The sequence below is a fragment of the Neopelma chrysocephalum genome, unplaced genomic scaffold, assembly GCF_003984885.1.
Source record: "Neopelma chrysocephalum unplaced genomic scaffold, ASM398488v2 Primary Assembly neopelma1_128, whole genome shotgun sequence".
NCBI lineage: Eukaryota > Metazoa > Chordata > Aves > Passeriformes > Pipridae > Neopelma > Neopelma chrysocephalum.
This window is the reverse complement of record NW_020897790.1, coordinates 1,301,887-1,329,809: the sequence shown is the minus strand read 5'-3', so window position 1 is coordinate 1,329,809 and position 27,923 is coordinate 1,301,887. Positions and strand designations below refer to the sequence as shown.

General features: G+C 44.3%; 2 protein-coding genes and 1 long non-coding RNA gene across 4 annotated transcripts; 1 reads left to right on the top strand and 2 right to left on the bottom strand.

Moving 5' to 3' along the window:
- Positions 1-420: 420 nt before the first annotated feature.
- Positions 421-27,923, bottom strand: CCDC158 (coiled-coil domain containing 158). Its single transcript, XM_027698520.1, has 18 exons — positions 27,920-27,923; positions 27,666-27,723; positions 27,107-27,434; positions 26,697-26,773; positions 25,825-25,834; positions 25,434-25,553; positions 24,607-24,804; positions 23,715-24,191; positions 23,086-23,278; positions 22,254-22,406; positions 22,021-22,133; positions 21,229-21,567; positions 18,710-18,824; positions 16,700-16,822; positions 16,186-16,287; positions 15,287-15,393; positions 14,222-14,312; positions 421-1,607 (listed from the first exon to the last, which is right to left on the bottom strand). The coding sequence occupies exons 1-16, from the start codon at positions 27,921-27,923 to the stop codon at positions 15,317-15,319; spliced, it is 2,487 nt and encodes an 828-aa protein (XP_027554321.1). The 3' UTR covers positions 421-1,607; positions 14,222-14,312; positions 15,287-15,316.
- STBD1 (starch binding domain 1) lies at positions 11,010-12,643 on the top strand. The gene is given in 3 exon segments (XM_027698494.1): positions 11,010-11,274; positions 11,359-11,744; positions 11,746-12,643. Coding segments are annotated over 3 exon segments (1,062 nt in total). The 3' UTR covers positions 12,157-12,643.
- LOC113974933 lies at positions 16,774-19,886 on the bottom strand. Of its 2 annotated transcripts, none has more exons than XR_003536705.1 (4): positions 19,762-19,886; positions 18,664-18,824; positions 17,708-17,775; positions 16,774-16,822 (listed from the first exon to the last, which is right to left on the bottom strand). It is a non-coding gene; the product is annotated as an uncharacterized LOC113974933 (long non-coding RNA). The 2 variants fall into 2 exon arrangements; XR_003536704.1 differs by having other exon boundaries at positions 18,670-18,824.

Below are 27,923 nucleotides of genomic sequence, written 5' to 3'. Positions count from 1 at the left end.
CAACAAACCCACAACCAAAACCCCAAGCAACAATTAGAATCTGGTTTTAAAGGCTAATTCATCTACAGCAATAGAATTCTCCCCTTAGAAGGAGTCTTCCATGGGAATTCTCTCTCTGAAACCATAAACCTTCCCTTCCACCATAAAATATTGGTCTTTGGTGGGGACCAGCTGCAGTGACGATGTTTACAGGCGGCTCGCTCCTCCTGCAGCACATGAAACACATTTTCCACAGTTGCTGAAACAGTGCAATGGAGAAATATTTCTTGTCTCACCTCAGGCTGTTTAACTGCTCCAGGACTTCTGTTTTCCAGTGAGGATCTCCTGATGCACACGCTCCAATGCCAGGGCTGTTGTCCCCAAATCGGAGATAAATACAGGAGTACAGGAATATACAAGACCAGGAATATACAGCAATTCTCTGGTTATGCAGAGCCATTTTTATCAGAACTACTTTCCACAGCCATCAGGCATTTCTTTATTCATGATGTTAACGAACATGCTGGTTTATCTGAGCACCAAAACCCTGGCAAATCAAAAGAAAGGCAGGAATATTTAAGAAATTCTATCTTAATTGGGAGATAGTTTGGTTTTTCAAAGGCTAAATTTAGTTTGCTACTGAAACAGATAAAGGATCCTTGCAGACTACGGGATCACTGAAATTCTTTTTGCTGAACCCTGGCATGAATATTTATAGCTCAAGCAAAGATTTCTGCAGAATTTTGGGTTTGCTTAATTCATTATTTCGGTTTATTTTTCTACAAAGAGCTACCCATGTGATGCATAGAACCACACCCTTCCTCCAAGCAGATTTTCTAGACTCTCAGCGTGAGTTTTTTTCTTTTTTTGGCAAATTATTTTACCTTTGGAAACCAAGGAAGTGCTCACTGGCCATGATACATTGAGAACATTCCCGTGAGGAGCGACTCCACCTCTGAAGTGCAGCACGGGAATGCAGTGGGTGCACTGCTGGCTCAAGGTACAATCCTGTCTCACAACTGCAGATCCCTGAAACAAGCAGAGGCACATCTTCCCTTTCCAAATCATGATGATACTGCAAGGAAGAGAGGCAGACAAGGCCCACATTCTCGAAAGCGTGTACATGATGAAACAGTCCTGTCCCATGCACTGGGAATACCTTGAAGAGACATAAAAAGCCAAACTTACTGAGCTTGTCAAGTGGCTTCTTCAGTTTGTGCAACACCAGTTACTCAGCTCCTTCGGGTCTGTGTAGGGAGGGGAAAAGCTTCCCAGGGAAGGAATTAGGAAATCACAGAGCATAGTATCAGACAAATCAGAACAGATCCCAGAAATCCTTAATCCTACTCCTGGGGTTTAGTAACTATCAGACATTTCTCCAGTGAATGTCTTATGCTGGCCACAATAAAGGGTTGGAACAGCACACAGGAGGGGTGCGGTGTTTTTCCTTGTCTCTGTGTGCATCCATGTCACTTCATGGATCTCTGCTCTTTGACACCCCAGACAGGAATCGTGCCTTTCCTTACTTCAGCATTTGGTGCTACAATCATCTGCCCCTGTTGCCAGACCTGTTCCCACCACGTCCAACTGGATCCAGGTCTTGCACTGCTTCCTTTAGGAGCTGTGACCTGAGGGCACACAGACACATGAAACAGGAGTGTAGTTTCATCTCAACACCAAGAATGCAGCTGCAACTAGAAGAGTGCTTTACTTAATAAATGTTCTACCAGTTTCTGTCTTATCTACAATTTGGCTTTCAGAGGCTTTGCTCTTCTGCTTTCCATGCACAGCTAACACACCTCCTTGTCATCAATGAACTCACACACACTGGGTATGTTTCTAGTACTCCATGCTTAATTAATAAAATAATAACCTAATTATAAGATCCTGATTTCAGCTGAGAGTTGACACATTTGTGAAAGGTTTCTAAGTGGGTAGAGATTGCATTTCACTGTCTCCAGCTTTAATTTATTCTTCCCACACAGTGCAAATTAAGTGCTGGCAGGAAAGCAGTTCACTGTGGGGCAAAGCTACACTGCAATTACCAGGACCATCAGCGACCTTGGAGAGGGCTGGGAGCAAAGCTGGGGCTTGTGTAAGAGCAGCCTTTGCTCTTGGGTTAGAACTGCCAGATTTGGGACCGTGACAACTCAGGGGATGAGAGATTTGCCTACAGCACTTAATTTTGCTGCTGAGGAAATCAATACTTTTAACTATTACCAGAACAGCAGCAAAAATGTTTTTCCCTCTGAAATTTGGGCCTGCTTGACTCTCCTGTTTTTGACACTCTCCAGCTAAATAACCACAGTCCTCACGGATTGTAAGACACACACACACATACATGTCCTAATTGTGATACAGATCACATAGCACATTTTACAATTGCACACACCCAGAGCCATATTCCTCATCATCTGAGCTACACCAGAATTAGCAAGGGCAGCCAGTCACACCCATCAGCTACTCCGGGTCTCGTTTGCTGCTCCCCTGACTCACTGGCCGCTTCTGCACAAGGAGCCTCGTGACTCGGGGGTGCCCAACTGTGTCTGCATAGGGCTGAGTGTCACTGCAGGCCACCTTCTCCTCACTGCTCCCTTCACCCACATTCCTCCCCTCACTCAGCTCCACTTTCCTCCAAACCTCACCCTGAACCCCACAGCACTGGCACGGAGCTGAAAACAGGGCACTCCTGAGCTGGACGTGGCCAAGGAACCACACTATGATGGGAGGGAGCAGGAAATACATTTTGGGTGGGAGAATGTCACTAGGGGCTGTGAAACAGGGATCTTGCTGGGAAAGGAAGGCAAGGAAGCTGCAGGGCGTGCACTGGGATGAATGGGAGGCTCTGCCAAGCAGCACTGTCTGGATAACCTACACAAGGTTTGCTGAGGGCCTGGCTTGCAGTGCCAAGCCCAACTAATCAGTAAAGCTCCTGCTGCCAGAGTTTTACTCCCTTAATTCCTGTTTTAGTGGCTGCTATGCAGATTGCAGCAGGAAGAACACAGTCTTTCAAGTGCTTGATCTTATCCTCATAAGCATTGCCCGTGGAGACTGACACAACCTCTCCAAACCCTCATTCTTCCATACAGCCCTGAGGCAGCTCCAGGACCAACCAGGTTTACTTGTCCTGCTCCTGCTGAGCACTACAAACAGCCTTGGACTGCTGGGAGCACCCTCTGCACACCAAGGGACAAGCACAAATGTGGGAGCACCCAGGGAGGAACCAAAAGCACAGCTGATATGTGCCCATGCTGCTCCCAGCACAGGAGAACCTGGCAAAAACAACCCTGGAGAAAGGCAAAACCAGTGGAGGATTGTGTTCTCTCTTTCCTTATAAACCCCCTGCCCCTCATTATTGATTAGAAACAGGAAGCCAACAAAGTCTGAATCACCATAAAAATGTAACTCTGATCTTACTATAGATATAGAGAGTTATAAGGAGCTGGCAGGTTTCTGGCACAGCTGGCTAACAGGGTCAGGTTAGTCATACAGGTCAGGTACTTTATCAGTCATTCACTTTCCCATCAATATAAGACACTGGAGAGCAGAGACTTTACCCTCCAGCCTTGAAAACCTCTCCTGATAACCCTGAACATGCCAGAAATTATAAATAACCTGTCATTCAAACAGAATAAACGGTGCTTGTGTACCTTTTCCTATAGTATGACATGTATGCCTCCTGAAAAAGGGAGGATGACAGTCTAGGACTGTCAGTGGGACTTCAGGGCCCAAATCCCACAGCAGTGGATGAACCCTCCAGCCCCTGACACAAAGCCTCCCAAAGGAATGGGGCAGAGAGAGAGACCTGTTCCATTTATTTGCCCCATCTGGGACTCAGCCTGACTGAGTTCCAACAACCCACATCTACTTTTAAGTGAACTGTACTAGGAGAGCACATTTAAAATTAGCAAACCAATGGCACACATTTCCCTCACTTGTGAGTGATATCCCATGTGAATGCCACTCCGTGAAGGATGCTCCACTGGAATATGATAGAGCAGACTCTAGGAGTCTTGTTTTCCTTTTGTTAGCCTATGCTCAACTGCTTATTGATCTGAAAGACTTCAGGAGCAGATTCTGGCACTTAGGATGTCTGCTGCTGCATTAAAGCCTGGATGCACACTGCCTCTCCACACTATTTTACTGAGGAAAAGTGGAGGTCTTGCTCCAGGGATTTCCACAGTCTCTGCTAACTACATTTGAGAGGCTGCAGACCTACAATCAGAGTCTGCTTTGTTCTGAGCCTGCATTATGTCACAGCCCGAGATCTTCCCCCGTTCCTGACACAAACACAGGTATTGAAGGCTGCAATTACATGATTTTGCCTGCCTGCATCACATTATGATTTACTTAGGCACTGAACTAACTCTGATTGAAATTCTGCAATGTCTCTTTTAGCTTCAGTGGCGCCAGAGCAGCACAGCTGAGCTCTCAGGAGTCTTCCCATGCACAAAGCCTGTGGTCTGTGTCCTTAAAGTGCACCAAACTCATTGGCACAGATGACAGAAAACCAAAAAGGCTCACACTGGGCGTCTCTCCCTGATTCCCAGTGTCTACTGCACTTAAATGCACACAGAAATAAGGGTACAATGAGTCATCTTTAATCCCAAGCCCGGACAGTCGGTGGCAGCCGCTGGCAAACAAATGCTTTGTATGTCAGCCTGGATACAAACAGCTCCTGCCTGGCAGCTCACACAAGGGGGCTGTGTGTGGGACAGCCCTCAGCTCCCAGCCCCAGCACTGCCCGAGGGCATGACAGGCACCAGTTTCCCTGGAAATGTGCCAGAGGAAGAGGTCTTAAACGACCAGGGCAGGAGAAGGATGGGGGAGATGATGTGCAAGGAGTTAAAGCAACCAAGGGGCTCCTTAGGGTCTAATCCTGGGAGGAAGCCTATGGAATCTCCCACCTTAGGATCTGTTCTCGACCTTCTGAGAAGGCAGGCAAACAACCCAGCACCCTTTTGTGATTTCCAGGCCCATGCCTTTTCCAGAATCCAGCTCATCTGTCCCCATTCCTTGTCAGATCCCGGGCTCCACAGCTCCAGTGCCACGTTGCACTCAGTTGGACCTGCCAGCCCCAACTGTATTTAATATCTTGTGTCCAAAAGCAGAGCCAGGCCCTAGGGTGGGAACCACTAACCTTCAGCACAGTCTGCAATACCTTGGATAGCTCAGCTGTGTCCCTTGACTCCAAAGGGAATACTTTGGGGAAGCAAAAAAAAACTCCCCCCCTGGTTGGTTCCAGCATGTGACCTGGGTCTCGGGGTGTGGTCACTGCATCGAGTGCTGGCTCATGGCTTGCCCTTTCCCCCAGCACCACTGGATGGGAAAGGACTTCATGCTTTCTCCTGTCATCAAACCAAAGCAGCACATGACTAAGTGACCAGTGACATCCTCTCTCACACATTTAACTCGGGAAAGAGGAACTTGTGGGGGCAGTTTCAGAGAAGCACACACAGATTTGATGACAGCAAAACTATATTTCAAGGCACATGAAGGACTCCTGTTGCTGCCTTATTTATATCCCTGGCTTTTCATTTCAGGGAGGAAAAATATGTAGTATCAGATATGTAATCAAATATGATTAATAATAATGATATGAGATTAATACTCCAATATCAAATATGTGATCAAACTGCCTCAGGTCATGAAGATAAACACTCCCATCAGAGCTTACAGACTTGGAAGAATCCTTTCACAAGAATCCTCAGTCAGGCAAAACAGAAAACAAGGAAAAAAGCCTATTCAGGGAATTTAGAATTTCATTTTGAATTATATAATGTGATTTATAAAACAATTTCATTGCTTGCCACTTTCAGTAAAGCAGCATCTAAAATAAGGGGGAATGAACACCCACATTCAAAAACTCTGTAAGGTTTTGGCCTAAGTTACCTGCTGAAAATTAAGAGCATCTTAACCTCCTCATAATGAAATACTTGCACTCAGTGACAAACAGCGAAGTATAAAAGAATATTCAGCCAGGCTAGGGGGGAGAAAAGTGCCCCTTAAAAGAAAGGAAGCTCACCCAGAGGCCTCTGTGCCTTATCTGTGCTGTACTCCTCCACATGTCCTTGGCCACTTCATTGAGACACACTTCACACAGAGCTCAGCAAAATCCTTGCTCAGAGAGGCAGATTGTTACGCCTGGCACTGGATCCAAGGGAATATTTAAGATGGTATAAAAGCCGTGTTTCCATGAGCCTGCTGATGATAGGCTCTAAAGTCCCCTTCAGTGAGGACAAAAAGCTTCATTTCACAGGAAAAACATCCAGGAAAAGACATTTGCCTGGAAAGCCTGACAACATGGGTAACATGCTGTGAGGAACAGTGTTAAATAATACCACACTCCACCTGAGCTACCTCAGGAATGTCCTCCCAGGAATTCTTCCTTCCCAGGAGCTAAAAACGCATTTCTGGTATTTTCTCAGAATTAACTGTTCTCTATCTCCAGCTTAGAAGATTCTGCTCAAGCTTTTACTTGTTTTCTCAGTGCTCTTCAGACTTTGGACTTGGATAAATTTCTGTGTTAAAAGTTGCCTGAAAAGAAATATTTGGCTGCCTTTTCTGCTGCATTTTTCCAAGGGCCTGACAATGTAAAGAACTGACATGGAAATCAAAGCATAATGTCTCCAGGATGTGAGACGACCATGGGAGTCTGTCAGCAGGATTTTCCTGGAAAATCTTATTTATGATTCAATATCTAAGACCTATGAAGTCTGAAATGACCTTGAGGCACTTCACATTTCACAGAATTTAGCCAAATTTATCATAATCTGTTTTATGCCTGGGAGGAGGTAAAAAACATTCCCACGGAATGTGTACCAGCTAGGGAAAAGGAGAATGGAGAACAACAAAATAGAAAGTGTGACTTGCACAGAGAGTGACTAATAAACTGAAAAAGCTGGCAAATAAAGGCTCATAGGAAACAAAGCTACGAGGAAAAGGGATGTAGGGAAAGCTGCCATTCCTTGATATTACTGTCACAGTACAGAAGTTCAGAGGAAGCACAGGACATGCAGGAAGAGACCAGCCAGGGCAAGCAATGAGCTCTACTTCAAACCCAAGAAAGAATTTCAAGTGAGATTGCTATGGGTAAGTAGGAGAGAATGGCATTAGACCATTTGAGTCAGCTAAGCACAGACAAAATGCATTATAATATGGAAAAACAGCAGAAAAAACTCTGGATCACAAGCTGTGTCCTTGAAAATCCACAGAAAACCAGTCTGCTTCCTATTCAATTTGCAGATGAGCCCCTGGAAAACACTAGAAAGATGCTGAAGGGCTTCAAATGGATTCAAAGCAATCCTGACATGCTGGACAAAACCTGGAAAACAAGAACAGGGGCGAATGACTACTCCAAGCAGAACTTCCCAGCTGAGCAAGCAGCAAATGAGGAACAACTGGCCAGGCAGGAGTTCAGCATGGGAAGGATACAGGGATTTTGGTTGATTGTAAATATGAGCAATATCCTGGTTATGCAACAAAAATAGGAAGCATCTTATCCTGAGGACATCTTATCCTTTGTCTTCAGGATAAGATAACCCTCTGTGCGTCTCAGCCTGGGGGTGACATCTGTGTTCAGGTTTGGTCACTGTTCTCAAAAAATGACACAGTGCCTAAAGAGGACTGCTGAGGTCCCTTTTAGCTGCCTTCCAGATTTTAATGGCTGATAATGGAAAGCAGCTCTGGATCTGGAGTGCCTCCATTACTAACCACTCTTCAAAAAGCTAATAGCACCTGAGAGAAAGCATCTCCCCTCTGTTTGGAATAAAAAAGAGCTTTTCCTGCCAGCCATACTCCTCCTGTGCCACCTGCTGACTGCTGTGCAATGTTGCACAGAGTGTCCAGTGTTCACAGCCGAGATACTCCAAACACTGTGGGAAAGGGATGGGACAGAAGGGCACTCGGGGCCACGGTTTCCTCCCGGGGTATGATGCAGGTCCAAAGTATAGGAATACTTTGCCCTTCCCATTTCTCTGCCTGCTTGGGTGGGGACTCAATAAGAAAGTGTCAAACAACTGCCAGGAAAACCTCCATGACAGCAGTGTCTTGAACCCTAGATTTTAGCCTGGCTCTTAGGGAAGGCTACTTTAGCCTAAGCACTCCCAGTGCCATGACAGCACATCCACAGGGAATAACAGGGCTCCTGAATTTGTATTTCTTTCTTACTTACTCACGTTTTCGTTTTGTTCTATTGTAAAACTGGAGGAAGCACTGTACACACACAAGGCTTGTTTAAGAGCAGTTCTCTCCACAGGATCAGACAGTGGGCAGGCTCAAAGGTACTCCCTAAATAGCATCCCTAACGGTCAGAGCCAGGACAGTGGGATATTTCTCAGTCGAGATTCCCTGTCACCACACTAGATGGCACAGCCGACAGGATAACATCCAGACAGTTCCTCTGGGACAGTGCCCGTGGGCCAGCCCTTCCTAACAACAGCCCTGGCTGCAGAGCTGTTTATAGAGCTGGCAGAGTAAATATCTGCCCTCCTGTTCTGGCTCTGAAACGTGAAAAGGCTCCTGATCTTGGGCCAGTCAGCTGGGAATTCTGCAAAGTCACGTGCAGCTTTTCCAAATACAGTCCAGCAACTGCCACCCCACTTACTGAACAAACAGTGGTGGCGTTCCCAGAACACTGCTCTCCAAACTAATGCCTCATCAGGAACGACTGCACGAACAAACTAAAGGCTTGAAATAATTAGAAACAGAACTGTATCCCTAAGACTTTGAGAAAGGGTCTCCTCACCCCTTTATTGTACTGGCACCTTGTTTGGTTCTGGTGAGAGCTTTGAAAAAAAACCCTAAGATATATTTTGGAGCATTTCTGTTAATCTGCTTTGGAAATTCTCTTAGGAGGCAGAGGTCTCCACATTCTATGGGATGTGAGCATTTCATGAATTCCTAGAGAGGAAGGGACCAAAGCCAGGGGTAAGTTACTGCCTGCAATGATCCGTGTGTTTGCTTAAGAACAGGAACTTCAGTCCCTCAGTGACTCTTCTCACTCTCTCCTATCCAGCATCTCTGCCTGGACAGGGTTTCACTGTTACAGCCATGACTAAAACTGGTTACATCCAGCATAAATATGTTTAAGGAAGGACATGTGGGGTTAGCAGCTCCAAGCACTGCCTCTTCATCTGTGCTGAGAGCTGGCAGAATGATGCTCTTTAAGTGTAATGCTACAGTGATTCATGGGTTTTGTCTGCTCTGCTGCAGGGAGGTGACTGGGAAGTTTAAATTGCAGTGCACACACAGTACTTAGAGAACAGCAGCGTGTGGGTGCCCGAACTGGCAATCCCAGCTGAGCAAGGTGGTGCACAGACACAGAGCAGGGGACTGGCTCTGTTTTGAAGGCTAGAAAAAAGGAATATAAGTAAACTGCAAAAACACCACCTACTACACAGAGTTTCAGTATTTAGCACAACTCATTACAGCCAAGGGTCTGTTTTAAGTAGCAAGGCTGAGCTGCACCTTGAAGCACCGACAGTGGTAAAAGAGAGTGCACCCAAACCCACAGCCACAGAGAAAGTGCCCAGGCAGGTCCTGGCTCCTCAGCTCTTCCTTCTCCTGCAGTACTGAGCAGGAGATGGGAGCAGTGCACATTCAGCACATGCCAGGACACATCCCACACGTCCAGTGATCAAAATAGACATTCTGAGTTGCGCACCAGCTCAGCACCTCGCTGGGGGAGCACTCCGGAGACAGTGCCTGAGCTGCCGTGGTAAGCAAAGAAAGGAAAAATATTGAGATCATGAATTCTGTGCATCTGCACAGGCCACCCTCTTCCAGATCAGCCAGGGAACTGCACCACGGAGGCTGCACACTTGTGCTTCTATAAATTCGAGTGACATTTGCTGCCCTGCTAAGCTGAGGCAGCGCTGCTCTAAATGACACTGAAAGATTAAGAAGTTCACACACTGGAAACAGACTTACTGGGACATCCACTTACCCATTGTCTTTTCTAATGAGATAGTGGCTTAAATCTCGTCAGTGGGCCTTAGAGATCCAGCCATGGCAACACCTTTGGTCAGATAAAGAGAATGGATTAAAAAAAAAAAAGGCTGCAATCAGAACTGAGTGGAACTGCCCCCTCTAACTCCTTCCCTGGTGTTAATCTCTGGTGTTACAAACATTTTTACAGGTTGTCACTCCAGAACTACCGATGCAAAACACAAAGTCCCAAGCTGCATTTATGAAATTTCTCAGGTTCCTAGTAAGATCTATCTGTATACTCTCTTAATTTTGAAATACAGTTTGACACATCACTTCAAGCATCGTAAAATGAAGGTAAATTAAAATGAACATCAAATACCCTCTGCACTAATGGGCTCTGAAGTCCTGGTAATCCGAAAAGCTTCCTGAGCATAACAGAGAAGCCAGGAGAGCAGGGCAATGTCAAGGAATCCAGTCGTGGTCATTAGAGTATAATGCAGAAGCTACAAGTAGTGAATTCATCTCACTTCTCAGGGATAGCAAGCCTGGATTTTCAAGCGTTAAAAGTACCAGCAAATCAGTCACCCTCGGCACACCCCTGTTAGAGCATCTAAGGCCACCAGCACTGCTGGAGTTAAACCTGCTCTAGGTGACCCTGCCTTGGTCTAGATGATCTCCAGAGGTCCTTTCCAACCCTAACAATTCTGTGATTCTGCGAAACTTCATAATCTGCAGTTGCTGTAGCTCCAGTGCTTGCTTTCAGGCAAAAACCAGCAAAGAACCTCACGCATTCAGTCCTCACCTTTTACCTGTCAGCTCCCCTCAGTTTTGCATTGGTTTAACTGGCAGCACGGCTAAGTTGTGGAGAGCGAGGAAAGAGAAAGAAAAAAAGGGAGAGAAGGCAGAAAAGGGCGTGTGCACGTGAAGCCTTTAAACTTTTCCCCCCGACTTTTGGAGTTTATCCCGACCCGCCTTTCCCCCGCGCGGCCCCGCCCGCCGCGGCGGCGGCGGCTCCTCCCCGGGGCCGGGGCTCTGTTTAAGGCGCTGCCCGGGGGGGGCGGCCCCGGTCGGGGCCCCTCTCGCTGCAGCAGTGCCCGGCCATGGCCCGCGATCGCGGCCCACCCGTGGTGCGGCCGCCCGGCGCCGCCGCGCTGCCCGCGGAGCCCCGCGGCTGGGGCTGGCTGGGCGCGGGGCTCTGGCCCGCGGGGCTCCTGCCCGCGCTGCTCGTGGGGCTGCTGGCCGCCGTCCTCGCATGGTTCTGGTACGGCGGCAGCGACGGCAGAGGCGAGGAGGGCGGAGAGGCGGCGGCGGCGGCGGCCGGCGGAGAGGGGCCCCGGCGGGCGAGCGGAGAGCCGGCGGCCACAGGTACCGCGGAGGGCAGGGGGGCGCGGCGGGTTGCGGCGGCTCCTCCGCTTAACCAGCCCCGTCCTTCCCGAATGTCTCTTGCAGGGGATGCCAAGGCGAGCGCGGAGCCGGCGCCGGCTGCTGTGCCCGGCGCTCCGAAGCCAGGAGAGGATCTGGCGGCTGGTCCGAGGGAAGAGATCAACCACGTCCCGAGCGGTGGAGTTTCGGGTGGACCTGTGGAGGTGGAGCGGCTGATCCCGAAGCGGGATGCCACCGGCGCCAGGGAGCATCCAGATGATACGGCCGGCAGCCAGGTAGGGGAACTGCGAGCTCAGGTGGGACAGGCAAGTGACGGATGGTGCGTGATGAACTTGGCAGGAGCCTCTGAGGATGACTGTAAGGACAGAAGTGAGGAGCAGCCGGGTCAGCCAGCTGAGAGTAGGGACTTGGACCACGAAGAGTGGGAAGTTGTTTCTGAGCACCTGGTCGAGGGGGGGGGCCAGCAAGGATGGCAGCATGGAAGACTCCAACAGCAGGGAATGGGAACAAGGAGACTGCTGCGATGGGGACTCGAAAGCCAAGAGGGTTGCAGCCGTGCCCCCCATGTTCCAGAACATCCACGTGGCTTTCCGGGTGCACTACATCACACACTCCGAGGCTCAGCTCATCGGTGTCACCGGGGACCACGAGTGTCTTGGCCAGTGGCACAGCTATGTTCCCCTCAAGTGTGACAAGGATGGCTTCTGGTCCGAGTCCATCAGTCTGCCCGCAGACACCAGACTGGAGTGGAAATTTATCTTGGTGGAGAACGGGAAGGTCAGACGCTGGGAAGAATGCGGTAATAGAACCCTAGTGACTGAACATGAAGATCAAATTGTGCATCAGTGGTGGGGATACCATTAACGGGGTGTTGGAAGCTGCTGATCTAGTGGCAAACATGCCTAGATGAGTCACCGAGCCCCTAAACCTTAGGGGGGGGGCTCCCCTTCTTCAGTAGGAGACCCTCTCAAGTGCAGAGCTCTGGAAATCCTGTATGGAACCCAGCTAAACCAACCTGTGAGCAGCAGAGCTCTGCCATCCCCTTTAGGAAATCATCTGGCAACCTGAAAAATCAACTGCAAGCACGTGCTGAAGAGATACAAGGTAGGCTGAGAAGGCATGAGCAGCATTCCAAGCACCTGCCTGTCCAGGTAAATCTGGACCCTGGACTTGAGTTTGTGTTGCTTTGAGTGGGGCTACGGGATGCACGGTAGTACCGACGGCTTGGGCTTGGGAAGCGTGCTGGGAAGTGTGGTTACCAACACTGTAATAGCAACCTAAGTGTTTTCATTTCTGTACTGTATTAAGTAAACAATAAACACTTTCAGATTGACAGCCTGTTACCAGCTGACCAGTGACCTGACTCATTTTGGTAACTTTGACCCAAGCAAGCTACTTGACCCGAAATGTAAGTCTTGACCCGAAATGTAAGTGCCGAAAGGGAACTGCTGAAAGGTGGCCAGCACTCTTGGGAATAACAAAAGCTGAACCCCAAAATAGTTCATCCACTACCTCCTACTGTCCAGCAATCCTGTCGGCTCGAATGAAAGGCTTGGCAGACAGCTCCTCTCCTGCTGAGGGGAGAGCGAAGGTCAGATAGGACAGTCTGGGCTTAATGAATTACTTTGTCAGGGGCGGGAGCAGACTTTAGAAAAACCCTGGAATGTTGGGCTGGCTAGGGAATAGGGCTCTGGCCGGAACAGAGTCAGGTGGCATATTCTGCCTACTGAAGAACAATACCACAGTATTGTTAGCAAATACTTACTTAAACTTCTCTTCATTTTTTTAAGACTAGGCTTTTCAGCACAAACTTGAGTTTTCAGCACAAACACCCGAGTTTTCATTTTCTCAAGTAAACCAGCCTCAATTGCATTCTCTGCACTTGGCTTTTCTAACAATAATCTGAAGTTGACAATATCCCTGATACACAGATGTACAGCTGAAACAGAAGCTGATCTTTGAAATCACTGAAGTCAAGTGCGCTGCTGCTGCCATTTGAGCATATTTATACACACATCTGAGGCTTGTCTGAGGAGATTAACTATGCTATTAGATTAAGTTATTCACTAGAAAGCCACTTAACCTACACTGGAATAGATTCTCTAATGCAGTGATGAACATGTCAGAGACCAACCCTGAGACGTCTCTCAAATTGAGAGCAACTTATTTTTTTTTAATTAAACACCCTGTGCTTTGATCCCACAGAAAACTCACAGTCCTCACGACTGTATCATCTTGCTGAAAGATCAAGTGAGGTTTCTACAAAGACCTGCACTGAACTTTTGCTACCACCTCTAAATTATTATGCCATTCACATCACTGCTTGCCCAGCAGGGCCTATGCTACGTAAATTAAGTATTATTGGTATGGTGAAAGAAAGAAGTCTGGATTTCAGTATTTCTGGAGTATTATCTCCAAGTTCACAGAGGTGTTTTCTCATTATTGAACAATATATTCACTCAAGCATCGAGGCAGATTTAAACAAAGTTGCCTTGCTGCATAAAAATAATGATGCTGGAACAGCTAATACCTGTCTAATCCAATGTCCTGGCTGTGAGACTAGTGTAGCTACATGTGAGAAACAACTAGTTGTTGTCATTCCTGTGTGGATCTAACAGCCTCAGGAGGTCTCCAAGCACATGATAAACTGTCTCACTCACAGCTTATCAAAGCCTGCAACCACGGAGCCCTGACAACAAACTTGTGACAAATCAGACAATTTGATTACTTTTAGGTGGAATGCAATCTGCTCCTGCCTGTGGAGTAGTTTGGTGTGCAGATGCTGACTGCTGCAGCTGGGTGCTGTGCAGGCAGCCTGAGGGGACTGGGAATAAACCAGTTCAAAGTCTCCTGCAGAAACCTGCCTGGCAGCTTGTTTGCTTTGCAAAACCTGTGCTCATCCCACATTCTCTCTGGGAGTTAAACTTACTGTTTGGAGTCTCTCTACAGATTAGCCTGGTATTGGGTTTTCTCTCTTAGGGGCTGGCTGTCATCTGGGGTGTCCTTCTGTACCATCCACGGAATAACCAAGTGCTGTTAGGGCTGCAGACTCCAGGATGTGCAGCTGCTCTGAGAATCTACGAGCCTGCTGCATCCCCAGGCCAATTCTTTGCCTGCTGCTGGTGGCAGGGAGAAAGCCCAGACCTGTTCCCAACTCTGCTGGGTTCCAGCAAAAGGATGTTAAGCTACCTTTTTGCTTGGCAGATGTCCCTTCCTTTGCTCTGGCCCTCTGACCTCCCCACCTGCTCCCTGCCCTTGGCACAGGGCTGCAGCTTCTGAAACTCTTTTTAGCTTGGCTCCTTGAACACAACTAAGACTTGTGACCTTTCCCAACCTGCTGGGGCTCTTATTCTCTACATCTGACCCTCTTCTTAGGAAAATTTGGGTAGATTTGTCCAATATGTATGGCAAGTCCAGACTGTGATACACAAGCCATCTAAAATGATCCTTTCAATTTCATTGCAAACAATTCCTAGGAAAGGGGAGATGCCTTTATTAATATTTTGACTAAGCTTGCAACACTGTTGCAAAAAGGATCAGAAAGAGAAGAAAAATAATTAGAAAATATAAAAAAATCGCCCAGATTAAAATACTGTCAACAATAACTGAGGACAGCTTAGGAACAACTCAAACTAATTTCTTCTCCCCATACAAGATTCCAACTAAAACTTGATGAGTCCATTCTGCTTAAAGGTGTCATGGTATAGGATGAAATTCAAACTGAAAGAGGGAGAATTTAGGGCAGGTATACAGCAGAAATCTTTCCCTGTGAGGGTGGTGAGGCCCTGGCACAGGTTGCCCAGAGAAGCTGTGGCTGCCCCATCCCTGGAAGTGTCCAAGGCCAGGGTTTTTTATTTACTTGCATGTATTTCTACTCCTCTGTACTTCTTGCTCACTTAAAAGTAAAAACTATAAATAAGACTTAAAAAACTGGAAGAACTTTTATAATTTATCTTTAAAAAATATAATATATTTCAAACACAAGGTACCTACTTGAAAGGAATCACTAACACATACGGCGTCTTCACTTTGAGAGCTTTTTCTCCTTTTCCTTGGATTTCTTTGTCTTCACCTCCTGAGTTCTGATCACTGGTGACATGGCTGAAAATAGCAGCAAGAAGAGATTAGCTGAACACCACCTTATGTTCAAAAGATAAAGGCCCGAGGTGCAGCCACCTGAAGCTTCCAAATATCCTCCTGCACACTCTGCTGTGCTTATCAAGCCCTTACAAAAGCAGCTTTAGTTTGCAATTCTTAATGTGAACATGGACAAAACCACTGAAGATATTAATGCAAGGCAATGAATAAAAATGAGAACACACACCTTTGACTTTAATAAATAAATAAATAAATAATAACTTGATGAGTTTTACCTTCATCAGGTCACTTGTATGTCCCTGACACACATGCACTCGATGATGTAGGGGAATGATAAAATTTCCCAAATCTACACAACAGGACTTAAAAGGGCAAAGGGGAAGCAACTGGAATATGCAATAATAAAAACTGCACAGAGAAGAAGTGCCATCTGACTTTGGCATCCTGCCATCTCAGGAGCTCCCGGAACACTATGTTTTTGGAGTCAAGGGGATCTTGCGTCATCAGCTTGTTAAAAATTTCCCTTAACTGGACATGACAGCCCACGAGGACACCCCTGAGCAGCTGCCACGTTTGACATGTCAAGGATCTTGAAGCTTATTAGAGTTAAGGGGTGTTGTGGAGTTAATCTGATTAATCTCCTAGAAGCAGGATAATGGAGAAGTGGGGAGTGGTAGTAAAACCTGTGTGTGCCAGTAAAAGATGTCTAAGTGCTTTGGCAGGTACCAAGAAGAGTTTTTTTGAGAGTGTGGGTTTCTTCAACAAAATAGGAATATTTTTGGTAAATTCTGGCACCTTGTTTTTTTATCTGTAACAATTCCACCAGGTCTTCCAGGCTTTGCATCTTGTTCTGTAGCCTCCTTGGTGTGTGCTCGCTACTTTCCATGAGCTGAGAAGCTAGGGAAAAAAATTATTCATCAATATTAATAATAATAATAATAATAATAAAAAGGCCACTATCAATTATCTAAACATTCCATTTAAATCAGAGTTAGTGGAAAATAAAATTTACACCAGTATTTTCAGTCAGGCCCAGAACTTTGCTAAATGTGTTACAGGAACCACCACAACTATGCAATTATTGATATCAGGAATTCCTACAGTCTTATTTATTCCCGAATAAAGCAATTTACCAGGCCTTAAATATAGTGGTGTGTGGAATTTATCTCCTCTTTGTATAATACATTAATTAGCTGCTACATTTTGCTCACAATTCATTTATCACAGAATAAACCCCCTTGAAGAGAACTGGGAGAAGGAAAGGCATTGGCAGACAAGCTGTTGGATCAGGAAATGGGACTGGACATACCTATTTGGGGGGCTGTGGCTGCACCCCCTGGAGAGCCAGCATTCCTTGTGGATGGTCTGTGTCCTGCTGAGGCACTGGGGGAGGATGTGTAACAGCGAGCTGCCGAGCAGATGGATGCAATTCCTGGGAGATATCCAAGCAAAGAGCAGTGAGCACACAGCCTGATGGGAATATTACAGCTGCTCACAAGCCAAGACTCCCTGTCCTGACTTGGGTCTCATTACAAACTCCCCTCGCTCAACTACTTCTCAAGGCTTCCACGTAAAAAAACCCACTCCCTGAAGCTATTTTGGATGCCAGGAAAAATCCCTGGATATTGCAGTTGGTTTGCTAGAAGGCTGACAGTAACTATCCAGAGATTTCCTTTAATACTCAGGTATATAAAAAGAGTACCCATAGTAGTTGCTCCTCACAATAAAGAGAGCAACGCCAGCCTATCTCCGAAGCACAGTGGCTCAAATTTTAATAGAGAACAATAAAATATATCAGTGTCTGCAGGCAGTTTTCACAGAATGGGTAATCTAAGGGTAAAAAACCCAGTAGGTGGCTAAGATTCATATCTTCAAACCCTGCTGCTCAAAGCCACGTCCTTATATTTCTGTTTAGGTCACTAAATCCACATCACCACAGTTGAAAAGGTTCTGACCACCCAGTACTTGGAAGGAAATCAACAGCTTCTGCAATGAGCTGATTCCTCTCAAAAGCACATCCATATCCAAATACCCAAATGCAGAATTCAAGAGCCTAAATTTAGGCTCCAAAAATGTGACAATATTATGCATGCTAATTATGCAAGACTAACATGGAAGTTATCCATTTTGGGTGTGCTGGTATCAGCCTCCCAGGAGCTGCTTTGCAACAAGACACAGATTTTGCAGTAAGTGCAATAGAAACTTTGTAACATGTCCCAAGAAAATACACTGTATTTGAACTATATTTTTTTGGTACTATTCTGTAAAGTTCCACTTCCACATCAATATGGCACAAATGCAGCCAGCGAGAACTTACCCAGGGATGTAAAGGGCAGGGAAACATCTTGGGACTGAAGCTCTGCAGGGTGTGAGCAGGAAGGATCCCTGAAAGCAAAATGAAGGCAAAACTTGCATTCTGGAAGGGTTATGCTAAGTTTTGGCCATGCTAGCCAGGCTTCACAGCGAGAATGTGGAGCTCTCACATGGAATCTCCAGGTCTTGTACAGGGAAATTAAAAGCAAACAATGTAAGCAACTTTCAGAGCTCTTTCTTAGAGGGATGAAAGCAACACCACAGCTTTGTTTTGTAATTCCCAGGAAGCTTTTTAGCATTATGAATAAAGCAAAACAAACAAGCTCAGGACTGAGGCTGTGTTAAATAAGCCTTAGAAACTGCATCTCAAATGAGTACTGTAAGAAGCAGGTTACTTAGCTGAGTGAAAGCACTTCTCACTGTCCTAAAATACCCTTTTCCACCATGCTTGCAATAGCAGCCTCTCCAGCTGCAGTTTAGATTTAATCCTAGTCAAAATCCATGAATTGTATTTTTCTTTGTGAAGTGTCTTCACGTTCTGGACTAGAAACATGTGTTGTATGTGCTGTATGGATTTTTCAACTTCATGTACCACTGTCATCATCATGTGTTTTTGGTAAAAAAAATAACTGCCTGCTTCAGCAATGAGAGAAGGGATATTTACATAAGGTAGGACAAGAAGAAAGGAGTTCTAAACCAAAATAAAAGGTAAAACACCAAAAAGCAAGCACTAAAGGCAAACGGTGTAGTCACCTCCTATTTCCCTACCACCTGAAGCATCTGAGGAACCTGGCAAACAAGAGAAGCTTTGGAAGTTTCCAGATTACCTTAAGCTTATGTGTAAGCCCAACTTTCTTGCAAAAAGACATCCTATGGTGCTCCTGAGGCACGTGAAGAGCCAGATCCCAGATTTAGAGGGCACTACAAGCACACAGCACACAACAGAAATAAAGCTATTACTCTTACACTGCATTGCTCATGGCTGATAAAGGTGATTTTCTCCCACCATTGCCACTGAGATCCACAGAGGGAATGTCACTGTCTGAGCCTGCTAATTCTTGAAGAATCCTCTTTAGATCCTGCAACGGTTCTTCCTTCGAAATGTCCAGCTTGGAAGGCACCTGAAATAAAACCATTCAGTTACAAAGTATTTACAAAGGCACTCTGATTGTCAGTTCTTAGCTCTACTCATCCAGAGGCAAATTTTTACTCTTTTTTTACCCCCTTTACTTTTGTTTTCTCCTTTTTACCCTGTGACCCCTGTACAGGACACAGACACAGTGCTGAAGACAGAGAGAGGAGCAGATCAGGGTGTTTTCCAGGCACCCATTCCTGTAACAGCTTAGCTGTCTGCAGATAGAAACTCCTTTCTTGTCACAGCCACCTCGGAGATGAAATGAAAGATTATCCTCATTTTACTGGTCAACACTTCAGGCAAAGGCCTGGTTCAAAGAATCCTTCCTTTCTGTAAAAACTGGATTTTTCAGACTTCTCAGCACTTTGTAAGTTCAAAGCACTGCTCCCACTGACCTTTGCTCTACCTGGAGATGGAATTGGCTGCAAACATTTTGCTACCCTATTTTCATTGGGAAAGAAAAAGGAATTTTCAATGGGAACACACTGGTTTCAGCAGGGCTTATGTGGAGAACAAACCCTCAGCTTCATAAGGGGTCAAAGTGATACTGGGTCAGACCAAACTCGCCCTTCCCACATTCCAGCTAAGGAACCAGACTATCATTCATGTCTGTCTCAAGGGTTGGAGCTGCTTCCTTTTGTACAGCAACTAATGATGCAGGAACCAAGAAGATTAAAGCAGACTTTAATTCAAGTGCTTCTGCAACCTGTTATGTCCTCACTGTGGCACTGCATTAAAAATCACTCCTTTCTCCCTCTTTATCCTGAGAAATATAAATTGATTAACTCAAAGAAAAGAGAGTGGGAGTGGCTGATGCTGCAGGGATTTTGCAGAAGCAACTATCCTTTGTTCCTTGATGTAAATGTTTGCCACCACATCAGAAAGTAAACCAGAAAATACTACTGAAAAATATCTGTACTAACTTGTGATCTCCTGCAGATTCTGAGGTAAAAATTAAAGAAAACACCTGCTGAAGATACATCAGGTCCCTTCTGGAGATTTTTACAAAAATCTATATACAAAAACTCCAAAAGATTTTTTTTTTTGCATAAGAGATTTTTTGCATAAGGTGATGTTTTCTGTAACTAAAAATCAGAACAACACAAGAATTTAATTTAAATCTAAATGTAGATGTACAAAACCAAAAGGAAGGACAAGGATGTGGACAAAACTGGTCAAAATCAGTGAAGGCCAGTGTGGAGAAAGATTTAAGCATCAATCAGATGTTTAAATTTATCAAGAACTATGTAGGAGTCTATTTTCACTGTCAAATGTAAGTGATTTATAGCAAGTGGAGTACTAGCAAAGAAAAAGAGTGAAAACCAATGTAAATAGTTTATAAGTATTATTGATGATAGAGATAAAATAAACTCCTACCACAATCTATAGGGTTTTTTAATTGTCTGGTTGGTTTTTACACAAAAAAATTGACCTGAAAGGCCATGACATACAAGAAGCTACAGAAAATGATTTCATCTTTGGTGTTAAGAATTCGCTCTTGGACGCTGCGACCCGATGCTGTCCCACTTAGAAATTCCAGGATATTTTTACCCTTTGGAATATGCTGGTTTCCTGTGCAGGTTCCCATCCTGAGGAAGGTGCTCATCTGAGGGGCAGGGAAGGTGGCAGGACAGCAGGGTACAGGTGGGACAGAGGCACAACATGCCGCAGTTTTCCTGAAGCAGAAGCTGATGAGTAGCCTGGGCCCTGCAGCTCCTGTGGAAAAAACAACAGAGGTTCCCCACCTTAGTCATTCTTCCTCTGAAGCACTTTTTGTATTCATAATTTGAATATAGCATCTTGTTTCTCCCTCAAAACTCGCAGCTGGGGCGGGTCACTAAAATGAATGACAATTTCTTAGGACAAAAGGACTGTTCTCCATGTACTGTTCATTCATAGCAACAGTCTCACTGCAGCCTGAATAGGTTATAAATAAGGCAAAAATAAATAATACCCTCTATTCATCTCAAAAGTAAAGTCAGAGATTGGACTAAATCTTTGTTTTCATTGCCCTTACTCTAAATAGCACTTCAAACACCTGAATTTGTGGACATGACGTGTGCAGCAATGAGGAATTCCATGTAAAAAAAAGGTTTCAGAACGTGAACAGTTTAGAGCTGTTCACAATAAATAGAGGCAAAACTATACTCAAGCTTCTAAAAGGGGTGGCTGAGAACTTGGTTCCTGTTTTTGTTAAGTTATATATACTTTTTCTTCCTTAAAAAGTTTACTGTGAAAAGGGGTGAGACTATCTATACACACAAGAAAGGTAAGTTTCCAGTGACAAGCACTTAAAGAAAGATATTTCACACTTGGGAGGAGGCATCATAATTATTTTCTTTGTTTTTATTTAAAGCAATTAGAAAATGACACCTTATGTAGAAATGTACATCCTGAAAAGTTAGAATTCTGAAAGGGCTCTTTATGGAAAAAAAATAGAAATATCTCTTAAAGTAAGGATCTTCCAGCACATGTGAAAAGAACTTATTAAATATAACCTTTCTCTTCCCAGGTGACAGTGGAGGAGAACATCTAGAAGTGTCCCTGAACTCCGAGTTACCTTGAATTACCTTATCAAGGGCTGTCTCCATCTTAGATAGTCTTTCTTTCAGCTGTTTGTCTTGTGCTCTCAGGATGTCCAGTTCCCCAGCAATCCTGATATTTTCTGCTCTAATACAGCTCAATTTTTCACTTAGTTTACAATTTTCTTCTCTGAGGTAATGCTTCTCCTGAATTTAAGATGGGGACAAAAAAGCACGAGTCAAAAATTTATACTTTATACATATTTGTTTTCTGCACCTTTTTTAAAATCCTTTTATCTTTGAAAGATCTGAATTAACCCTTTGAGAAGCTCAGTCATTGCATCTTGCAGAAAAATGAGGTTTTGCAACAAGAAGATAGGTCTTGTAAGGAATATAAGGAAAAGTGCAACTTGGTGAATCTTGGTGAAACAACATCTCAGATTTTAGATCCCTTTTGAAACTGGAATTTGAAGCTTCAGCATCCACAGGACCCAAAGCCAGTAAAGAAGTAAAATACAGCTGTTGGTAACTGAATGATTTCTTTGTCAAGTAAAATTATTTTTGGTCCTTCTTGGGCCAGCTGTGTTTTTGGCCATGCATTTCTCCCAAGATAAATTTCCTTAAATCCAATTAAATGCTTTTACAGAGAGCTCTTCTGACCTTAGCTGTGTTAGCCATTGCCTCTTCCAAGAATTTAATCTTGCTCTGCAGTGCATCTGTCTGCCCTCTCTTGGCTGTGATCTGCTTCTGCATTCTCACTGCAACTTCCAGAGCTGTAAAACACAAGGTTAATCCTCAATGAACAACTGTGATTATGACTGTAAAACTTACAAAAATTCTCTTGTTAACAAGACAAATGTGTGTGATTTTTGGGAAGTTCAACCCATAGCTACCATTGCCAGCAGATCCCTCCACAGTATTTAGAGCAGTCCTGGCCTCTTTCAGTTCAGTTTGGGCAGATTTCAGCTGCATTTTCAGTGTGTTTGCACTGTCTTCCATCTCCTCAATTTTGTACTGGTAATCCCTCTTCAAATCTTCAAATGCCTCTGGTGAGAGTCAGGAAAGACTGAAATTAAGAGTGACCAAAAAAAAAAGAAAAAAAAAATCATTCTTCTAGACTTAGAATACTGATCTGCTGCCAAGTTGTGATAAAAGAAGTGCTTTTGGATATTTTCTGAGGGTACAGGAGTGTGCAGAGACCAGTGGCATCTAGCCAGCTGCAGTGCAGATTTAACTGACAATCTCTGTGAATTTTGGTGGTTGCTTTGGGTCCAGCCAAAAGGTGTATTAGTTGTGAAAATAGTGAAGTTAGAGCAGCAACTTTTAATAACGTTTTAGCAAATTTACAACAAAACAATGTTTCCCTGTAATTTGACCACAGAAGGTTAAAGGGATCCACTACTTCTCTTAAATAACAATCAGGAAACAGAGGTCAAGTTCCCATTCTGTGTTTTACTAGATCTGCTTTTTTCATCTCTGGAGCCAGGCAGTTTCAAGTATTTTTGCTCAGGGTACTGAGATGGGCCATAAAGATTGTATTCCCAGCCTCCTGTGCCAGAATCCCACGCTATGACACAGCTCCCTGCAGGAACTCGACCATCCCATGCTGGCAGGAAATCTCCTGCTGTACCAGCAGCCATATTTGGATTCAGGGAGCAAGCTGCTCTTTTATTTTTAACACCAGCCCAAATTAGCAGCTGTGGGAGCTGAGCTGGGGCTCCCTACCTGCAAGGCCAGCTAGGTTGCTCCTACCAGCCTGGAGTTCATCCGTGAGCTGATCTTTTTCCTGTTTCACATCTTTAAGTGCCTGGAGCCTCTCTGTGCATGTGTTAACCAACTGAACCTTTTCCAGCTCCAGCTCACTCAGTCTGGAGGCCTCCACTTCACGTATTCTGGCTTCTTTCTCATCCTTTGCAACCTGCTTACATAAGAAACAACAGTATGTGTACCATATATAATTATATAAAATAACCACAAACATGCGTAGACACCACTACTTTAAATCTCACTTTGGGGCAAGAAATTTAAAACAGAGTAAAACAGAGATTACTTGTGTGAAAATTGCTAATGCAGGCAAAAAGGGGGCGACAGAATCAGATGTGATGGTTTTACAGCATGTTACACCTTACCAGGTGTAGGATATGAAAATGATTTCCATCTTGTAGCAATTCATTCCCAATGCTCAACTCCCTCCTCATGTTGATCATATTGTTCCTCTCTGCCCACTAACTTAATGCTATTAGGATTCCAGATACTTTCTCCAAAACCACAAGATCAGCCCATTAAGGTAGAGATTTAAAAACAGAAAACCCACGCTGCCTTAAAGAGACATAAATACAGCACCGTTTGCACACCTTGAGCTCTTCTACTTGGAGTTTCCAGTCATTTATTTCTTGTCTAAGCTGGGATTCCTCAGCTTCCATCGCTCCAGCAGCCCGACCGTGCTGGCCCGTGAGCTGGGTCATGTTATCAGTTTGCTTTTGGAAGATCTTAATGATCCTTTCCTTCTCCAACACCTGCAGTTTCAGTGTCTCACACTCCGACTGCACCTTGTGTAAGCTGCCCTCTTCATTCTTTAGATGCTGGAGCTCCTGCATCCTGCTGCCAAGCTGGGAATGCAGCTCCTGGAGTTCCTGGCTGGTAACCCCAAGGGCTCTCTCCTTCTCCTGCAGACAGGCTGTCAGATCTGACACTGTTTTCCCAGCAGCCTCCAAATCCATCTGTTTGGCTGCAAGATCAACTTTACGGAGTGTTTCCTTGGTTGCCTCCAGCTGGACACTCAAAGAGGAGATTCTTCCAATGCTTTCATTTTTTTCCTTAATCGCAGCCATCTGAAGAATAACAATACCAGGATCAACCAAGTGATTTGGTTATTTTTACCTTTAGAATGTCCTATAGTTCATCTTTACTCATAATGCAAAGCAGGTTATCTCTTTGCAGCTCATTTTTGAGGAGCTGAAGTCTGGAGAAAAGGGGAATGAATATAAAGTGAGTGTCTAGGAATCATCTTTGTCAGAAGGAATTCTGACAAGGCACTGGGTTATAAACACAAACTTCATTATATTTTCATTAAACATCCCATGAAGTAAAGCACCACAGAGGCCCTTAATTTACTAACCACTCTTGCAGACATGCTCACTACCCAGAATACCACCTTCAACAGCTCGTTTGGTACGTCTGGCAGCACCAAACTTACTGGAAGTTTACAGAATGCCCTTTTGGAAGTTTGTAGCCAAAATCACCAACCTGGCACTCCATTTGTCTGCGACACTCCATCCTCATTTCCTTCACTGCCTCTTCCATGCTCTGCAGCTGCTGGTTTTTGCTGTCCAGCTGTCTCCTGAGCTGGTCCACGGTGATGCTGCTGTCTGTGTTCTGATCCCAAAATCGCTTGTTCTGTTCTTTTTCCAGGCTTAGTTCTATCTCTTTTTTATGAAGTTTAACCTATGAGAAATCAAAGTCATCTCCCTCCTAAACACATTTAGGATTATTTTGTTCTCTTAACATTAGCAGCATTCAGTGGCCCAGTTACACATTGGAATAGGAACTGCTGCAGGGGTTTCCACTTGGCAGAAGGAGAAAGGTTGGCTAAACGAGTCTAACATCTCCTCCACTTCTCCTTCCAAATTTATATATTTCCTTTCAACTGCATATATTGCTGCTGTAATTATTTTGAAGCATGTAACACCTCAATGCTGAAGTCTTACATGTCATTTGTATCTATCCCCAAATCAGTATAAGCTACAAAAGGAAAGAAAATGATGCCGTGTCAACACCATATGCAAACCAGCAAAGCAGTCACTGTGAGGTTAAAGTGAAGGTTGCTCAGCATCTTTAATGTGATTTGCATAGGATTCTGTGATTTTTGAATTTAGGACAAAGTTAATCTTAATTCTGGATGTCCTGCATTGCTAATGGAAAAGGCTTCTGGGCCTTTCACAGCTCATTCAAATTTCTAGTTAAAAATAATCCTCAAACTTAATTATAAGGGGAAAGATGCAAACATGAACACCAGCAGTAAGGACAGGCTTTTAGAAAGCAAGATTTTTTTCAGTACTATCACTTGTATTTACCAACAATTGATGAATCGGGTCCCTCAGATTTCCAGATTCTTGGCCACATTGATCCTGTTTTGTGTGAGCTTCTGTTGGCTCAGAATGAGGAAGGAGCAACTGCTTCTCAAGGTCTTTGACCTAGAAAAAGACAAATATTCATTAAGAATTATCTTAATGTATTCTATTTTAAGCAGTACACTGGATTTATTCTAGTTTTCTGTTAGGTTCTACTTGAAACAAGTCCAAACATCTTTTTTTTGGCTCAGCAGAGTTATTCCCTGAGTGTAATCAGAATTGTGTTGTCTTCTTTTAGTGATTAAACTCAATTTCACTTCAGAGTTAGTTATGATTCTGGAGAGTAATTTGGCTTCCACCTTGATCCACAGCTCCTCAGAAATTCCTTACCTACACCATAAGCCCTTAATGGAATGGGCAAAAAAGTACTTTAAAAAAAAAAAAGACCTTTTTCCACAGAGGGATATTCCTTCACTATGAGTGAAGCAGCAAGTGGAAATTCTCCCAAATTAAGGTTGCTCCTAACATTTTGTACACTACAATCAAAAAACAGACTGAATGATCCCTCTCCACCAGGCTTTGGGTGCTCTTTGCAAGCTGCAGGCACTGTCAGCTTTACCAGCCAGTGCTGCCACCTCCTGCTCGTGCTCACTTCTTAGCTGCTCACTCCTCTTCCAAAAAGATAATACTGGTTACTAATTTTCATCTTGGCAAACAGTAACTTCTTTCGGTACTCGGCAATGTAATAATTTTGATGTTCTGTTATTAAGTATCGAGTTGTCAATCCTGTTATTTTGAAGAGGCTACTGTATAACTCTTGTGGATAGCAGGGCAAATTTGGACTTCTCAAACAAGGAAGGACAAAGTTTTAAGTGCTTTGGCAGCCAGAAAGAAAGCCAATTTAATCACCAAAATTATTATTTTTAATCTTTTATTTTAACAGTGGAACTGCTGTTCCAACAAATTCTACACATCCAACTAAGTTACCAATCACACTTAGAAAAGTAAGGTGTAGAGATTCTTCCAAAATAGTATTTTTGAGGCAATAAATAAACCAGGAAATTGTCAGCATGGAAGGAAAAAGCAGCAGAAAGTCACGAGCAAATAAACATCTGGATGGAGCAATTATTAAAACAAGAACATTGCTTGCTACCCCCTAGTCACCCCACCCCAAATACCATCATCATCATCAAGAAATTATCTGTGGAGCTTGTGAAAAAACTTCTATTTATGTTTTATGAATAAGAAAAACCAGAGAACAGGTACCTAATTTGATGTTGCTGAAGCAGAATTTCTTTTTGGGTCTGTGAACCTTTCTTCAGTGACTGAAGTTCTTCTTCTACCTGTTGTGAACAAATGACAGTGCAAACCCCTAAAGAAAAGGCAGTGTGAACAATAGCTTGCAAAGTGTAATTTTCTTCCTTTTTCTTTCACCTTGAGCAGTGGAATAAATGTGGACACGGGATAAATGCCAGCAATAAGCCCAATTTCCAGTTGGGATCAGTGCTGGAATACCAGAACCTGCCACCTGAACTGCAAAGTGGCATTTGCACCTCTTTATGCCATAACCCTTTCCTTAGGCCAGGTTAGGAGGGAACTCGTGGAGTTCTCAAAAATATTTCCTAAAAACCAGAAAACTGAGTTTTGGGAGGAAAATCAGCATTTTCTTCACATACCAGGACAACATTTTTTTTGAGGTATGACACCTCTGAGTCTAAATCTCTCAGGACATGGACAGTTGCTGTGCTCAGGCTGTGGAGGAGCAGGCTGGTAATATCCTTGTGCTCACAGAGTTTCCTGCCTCTGCTGTCTTTGTAGTCCATTAGAATGCCCTGTAATTCCAAAAGTACTTCCTTGTGGCCGTGGACCATCTTTTTCAGATGCTCAGTTGGGCTCTCAGCCTCCCTCAGCATCTCCTCCTGCAGCTCGTTGGCAGCTTCCAGCTCTTGAATAGTATTTTTCAGCTGTAATTTTTCATTTTCTTGGCTCTGCAATTCCTTTTGTCTGAAGCTGGAAACCAAAAAAAATAAATAAATTAGAAAGCAGGATTCACATGGATTTTTATCCTAATAGGTACAGCACTTCTGTTGATTAACTGCTGGTTTTTATAAGTAAATAATAACTTGTTTTCTAAACCAAGATGCTACAGTCTTATTCCTGAAGGGAAGTTTCTCCCTGTGTGGTTCTCAAAGCCCAGACACTCTCCATAATACAAATCTGCCCTGGCCTTCATACCTGGTATCCAGAAGGGCATCCCTTTCCAACTGCACTTCCATCAGTTTGCTCTGCAGGACTTAAATGGATTTTCTGTTGCTCAGGTAGCTCAGTGGTCTAAAGGAGAAAAAATCCCAACCAATTAAAATACTGAATACATAACCAAAAAAAAAAAAGAGGCTGCTCAAACAGGACCATTCTAAATTACATAACAGTCTGCAATGTTTACAGGAAATTACTCCCAAAATTTGTTCTGAAATCTGTTTAATGCTTACCCAT